The 5899-nt window shown below is 36.8% G+C and overlaps 1 protein-coding gene across 1 annotated transcript; it reads left to right on the top strand.

Annotated features, from left to right (window-relative positions):
• The first annotated feature begins 288 nt into the window (after window positions 1-288).
• LOC127812040 (protein VASCULATURE COMPLEXITY AND CONNECTIVITY-like) lies at window positions 289-1934 on the top strand. Its single transcript, XM_052352315.1, has 3 exons — window positions 289-482; window positions 1091-1293; window positions 1528-1934. Exons 1-3 carry the CDS (start codon window positions 378-380, stop codon window positions 1706-1708), a joined length of 489 nt encoding a protein of 162 aa, XP_052208275.1. The 5' UTR covers window positions 289-377; the 3' UTR covers window positions 1709-1934.
• The last annotated feature ends 3965 nt before the right edge of the window (window positions 1935-5899 follow it).

Here is a 5899-nt window from a genome sequence, read left to right as displayed (position 1 = left end):
CTTAGCTGGTTTATACCCTATACTTTCCTTCCCACCCCATGCAAGGAATCCATCCTGCCCTAAAAAGAAGGACCCCAATGCCCCAAAGCAACGCAATAAAGTAGAGCCCACGCTGTTAAGGGACAAAAGACCCTTTTCCACGCATTAGAACTAACTAACTTAGATCCCCACCTAATCAAACACTATTCACCTTTTCTCTCTCTCTCTCTGTTTAAAACTTAGCTCCACAGAATATATATATATATATATATATCTTCCTTGCCCTCTAAAACTTAGCTCCACAGAGAGACAAAGAGAGAGAGAGAGAGAGAGAGAGAGAGAGAGTTGCAAACCAAAACCAAGTTTGCATTGGCTTCAAGATCTTGATAGCATCAGAAATGGCAGCCAGAACGGTGGGTATTATTGTTGCATGTCTCTTGATTGCTGCAATGGACATCACAGCAGGCATACTTGGAATCAAAGCAGAAGCAGCTCAAAACCAGGTATTTATGCATGGACCATGCTACATGTATTGACGAGATAACAGGCTCGATAATTGAATTGAATTTCATCCGATGATAAAGTTTGATTGGATTTCATAGATCGGACTTCATTTTCGATCGTTAAGACACCGTGAATTAGAGAACCTTGGGCTTCATGAAGCTCAATCGAGTTCAGATGAAACCCGATCATGAGATGATTCATGAAGACGACAACGACAAATTGGTTGAGGACATTTTTGTTATTTGACGCATTTGGTCATTCTCTCGATAAGCCAGTTATTTGCATAAGTAGCATTTTTCTTTATGTATATATGCATATTTACATATATATTGTCATAAAAAATAAATAATGCAAAATAGCGCCAAAAAATAATAAACAAACACAGAATTTATGTGGTTCGAATACAGTGTTTGTTCTTTGTCTACGGTGAGGGGAAAACAGTTTTACTGTTACAATGTTTCACCCCCTCAAAAAAAAAAAAAAAAAAAAAAAAAGGGATTTGGGTTTTTTTCGAAGTATTTGAATTGAGTCAATTTCAAATCTGTAAATCAAGATATACTTCAATATATATACATATTGTTAACCTATATATATATAATTTGAACAGGCTAAACATATGAGGCTATGGCTGTTTGAGTGCAAGGATCCGAGCCATAAAGCCTTCACTCTAGGGGTGGCTGCAGCCACCCTTCTGTGTGCGGCCCATGTTCTCGCCAATCTGCTTGGTGGGTGTAGCGTTTGTACAACAGATGATCTTTCAAGGGCATCCCCTAGCGGCCAATGCTCACTGGCCTGCCTCTTTATCACCTGGTACGCCGAATTTCCTACTCTTAGATTCTCCACAAGTGGTGTTCGAGTCCATTATCTAACATCGCTGAGATAATATGACAAGGGTACTATATATATAAAGATTCAAAACTCTCTCGGAACAAGACAACACATAATTGTTTTTATCTATTTATTTGGTACGTGTGATTGAATTGTGAACTATATATTATGCTTTAAATTTATGTGGGTGCATGGTGATGATGCATGGTTGAACAGGGTGACATTGGCAGTTGGGTTGGCATTGCTGGTTATAGGGACCATGTCAAACCACAAGTCAAGGGCTTCATGTGGATTCACTCACCATCACTACATGTCCATTGGGGGCATTCTATGCTTTGTTCATGCTGGCTTTTCTGTGGCTTATATTGCTACTGGCACTGCTGCATTCACTGCATAATTAAACAAGCTTCATTTGTTCATGCAGGCATATGGAGATATCATCACCTGATTTCAAGCCTTTTAATTTACTTCTTTTGTCCTAAGCTTTTAATTTATTAATCAGCTTAGCTTTTGTAGCATTCTGACCTCAAGTGTGACTTGTTAACTTTTACCAAACTCTATGTATCCGACACAATACACATGTTTGTGGCCCCTCTAACTAGGTGATCAATATGCTTCCTACACTCGCTATATCAGGAATCAAATCTTTTCTAGAGACATGAACTGTCAACTTTTGATTAGCTTTACTTGGTATGCATGATTTGCAAGCTATTGTATACATCCAAAGCTTATCTATTGCACATCTGGAAAATAATAATTACGAATTTCTCATTTTTATATAATTATAATAACACAATGTTAGCAAAATGATGTACTATATATCACTGTTATCATTAATGTTTTCTCATCATGAAGAGGTAAGCTTTGTGGGTCACAATTAATTGATTTGTCAAGTGGAATAATGGATAAACTTTATTTTTATTTAAATTTATAAAAAATTATTCAAATTTAAAAAGATACATAATCAGGTGAGTAAGTATGTTTTTTTGCATTAATTGTGAAGAATTAAACCTCTTAAAAGTATGAATTGGTTAATTTATTTGATATATGTTATTTACAAAGGATTCTTCAAAGCTTAAACTCTAAATTTTAAATTCTAATATTATCTTGAAATATGAACCATAATAAGGTTATGTAGAGAAAAGGGAATTCATTGCCCTACCATATTTAGTCGCAACAGTAGTCATTTATCTATTATAGGCGATCCCTCAACTTAAATAATATGAAATGACATCACTTTTTTTTTTATTTTTTTGGGTTGTAATGATTAAACTAATCAATAAAGAATTACCTTTTCTTTTGGTGCTAAAATGACCAAATCCTTTTCATCCATATCCATGACTAATGATGGTGAGAGATCGATCACTAAATTTGCCTTAATTATATCTACACTTGTAAGGAGTGGTACAGTTGGATCTCTCGCTTTATCCTCTTATGCTGAAGTTAGTACGAAGTATTAACAAGTGTATAGTGAACAAAATATGAATAAGATGATTGTACATGTGGGGATCTTGCTCCTTATATAGGCTTAGTGAGATAGGACACTCGAGATTATCTATGAGATTTATGAGCTTGCCAATTACGAGCTTATAGATGATTTGGAAGGTTAATCAAGATAACAACAATTCTCCCTAACCTGTATGAATTCCTTGAGAGTTAAATCTGTTGGCTTATTTCTTTTCTTAAATCTAAGTTAGATAGGGAGACATGTTTCACTACTTTATTACTTAAAAATAGAAACAAATGGCAAATCAAGATATCCTCCAAGAATAATTCAATAATTTTAGCCTTTTGGTGTTTTGATGAGGCATTGATTTCAAATTTTAGAGGCAAAGCTGGCTAACATTGGAGATAGTCTTCAGTTCTAGTTGTGGAGAATAAGTTATATATATTTTTTAATATGAAAGAAAATTATTTCCTAATTTTGAGAATAAATAATTTTAAAATGTTTCGAGTATGCTTTAAACAAAATATACTTAAGTTTGAATCATGTAGTATATATTGGAGGAGTTTATAATGTTTTATCAATTAAATAATATTTTCATCACTGTTTTTTAAAAAAGAAAAAGTGTGAATGATGTTATTATTATTAAACTTAAAAAAAATAAATTATTCTAAAAAGGGGATTAATTTTAATTGATATACTGAATATTTCATCTCTCAAAAAAATATAAAGTGTCCAATATTTTATGTGATCACAAATTTTTTAACTTAAAATGGAAGTTTCATTATATAGTCATACCCAAAAACAAATTGGTTAGAGCCTCCTTTATAGCAAAAGAGTTTAGGCAGCGTATTATTACTGAACTTGGGATTAAGTTTGGGACCATCAAAGCTCTTTGTAGAAGTGTTTTGAAAGTAGTATAAACACCAGTGTTTGCAGGAATGCAAAGAAAATGTTTTAGATTCTATTATGGGGTGCTACATTAGGGAATATGGTAGATATAATATGTTCAGAGAAAGATAGTATATATTGAGGATAAGTAAGGAAGAAAATAATACCAATTGAATACTTTTTGGTCTAAATGTAAACAAGCAATTTCTGAGTTAAGCGTGCTTGAGCTGAGAAAGTTTAAAAATAGGTGATTCCCTGAGAAATTTCCATAGACCCATATCAGAGTAAGTTGTTTCAATTTTTTCTATCGCTCGATACGAGATGTTACAGTAGATTGGGAAAAAGTGTTGTGTTGAGGTCATGTGATGATAATTTAAAGAAAATCAACTACTTTGACAAGTTCTATATATGTTTTGATGCTTTAAAAAAAAAAAAAAAGGTGGCTAGCAGGGTGTTGATGGTTGATTTTTGGAAGGGATATGCAAAGGTATTTTGTTAGTTGTTGTTGGGAAATATGGGAATAATCAAATGTTCCCTATAACTTGAACTTTGCCTGTTGTTAACAATGAAACAACTATTATTTGGACTTGGTTCATTAGCTTACCCCAACAATATCTTTAGCTGGGAGACAGTGAAGTGATTGTTATTGTATATGACATGCAAAAGGTAACTTTCATTTGATTATATTGTGGTTGTTTGTCAATTGATTATATTGTAATTGAAAGTAAAGCACAATTGTTGGGATCGAGATAAGTTCAAAAATTTTAAACTACGCTGTTTGCTCCGTAACGATTATGCTTTACTTTCAGTGGTATCAGAGCCATCGTCAAAATATTTCAATTCCTTACGTGCGGATTCGGTTATGTTGTTATTTATGAAATAATTAAATAATTATTGCGTTTATATTTTTTGGATTGCAAAACGTTTTTTGTGAAAGGGCAAAAGTTCGTGTATGACACGAAAAGGCAAAAAATAGGGTTCGGGGTGCATACAGATGCACCGGGGCGTCGAAAGACGCGGCTGAGCGGGGCCCGCGCTGGGCACGGCCTGGGCGAGCGCAGGGCCTGGCCAGGCGCGGCTACGCGCGCTGGGGCGTGGCCGCGCGCATGGGGCGGCCGGGCGCGGGTGCGACCCGCGGCCGCGACCGACCCGCGCGGCACTAGTGGCCCTTGCGCGGCCCCTGCCGCCCACACAGGCCGCGTCCATGCGCGCCCAGCGCGCGCCCCATGCGGCCCAGCCGCACCCCATGTGCGCCGAGCACGCCTCCAACTGCACCTCTTGGCCTTTTTAGCCTACCCAGCCGCCTCCCGGCCCCTCCCACTCCCTCGGACTTCGGTTTGACTCTTCCCTGAGGTCCACGTGAAGCACCCAGGCCGACCCTTCGGTGGCCCAATGCATTCCGTTCCCTTAGGTGGGGCTTGACCAAATTGACGAGAAGTTACCGTGTAATTCGATACTTTCGTCAATGTATCTTATGTGATCTCAAGTATGGCGATGTGTTGCTTGATAACGATCACATGAGTTTTTCTTCGATCTTCCGGATATCTTCACTTAATAGAAAGTGATTCAATAACTCCTTATTGATCTCTTTTACAATGGCCATGGATTTAAAGTGAATATCCACCGAAGGCGCCTTAGATACATCATCCTCTATTAAGAGATAGACGAGTCCCATCTTGGTTATACACCCATCTCCATAAGCCTCACGATATACCCAACGATCGCCCACATGCAGCCTTTGTCTAGGCCCATCGAAATGATGTCAAAGCATACCGGTCTTCTTATGAGATGATCGTGACAATCTCAGGTTTAAGGATTAGTTACACCCATCTCGTATAAGAATTTCATCAACATATAATCAAAATAGATTCTCATGGCGAGTCATGTCTAGTGACACATTCTACAACATTGGTCACCTATGTACTTGTCTAGGTATCCCCATGTCTATGGGTGTGAGACCCCCATTGCTATCACATAACAAAAACATAGCACATACAAGTCTTACCGCAATTGTCAATGTCCATTCTTGACATTGCTACGACTTGGGACGTTTAATGATGTCTAGAAACTATGATACATCATCTCACATCTTTATAGATTAATCACAGTATACATCATAAGGACTTCTATCTAGTTTCATTCTGTTATTAATAATAACAAGAAACTAATAGAATGACTTCTTGTGAATTTGAATAACTCCTTATTCAAATAATAAACATGATTACAATTGTCAGTGTACAACATGCCCAATCT

This window comes from Diospyros lotus, chromosome 10 (genome assembly GCF_014633365.1).
Source record: "Diospyros lotus cultivar Yz01 chromosome 10, ASM1463336v1, whole genome shotgun sequence".
NCBI lineage: Eukaryota > Viridiplantae > Streptophyta > Magnoliopsida > Ericales > Ebenaceae > Diospyros > Diospyros lotus.
The sequence above is the reverse complement of the archived record's forward strand: the minus strand, read 5'-3'. Positions and strand labels throughout refer to the sequence as shown.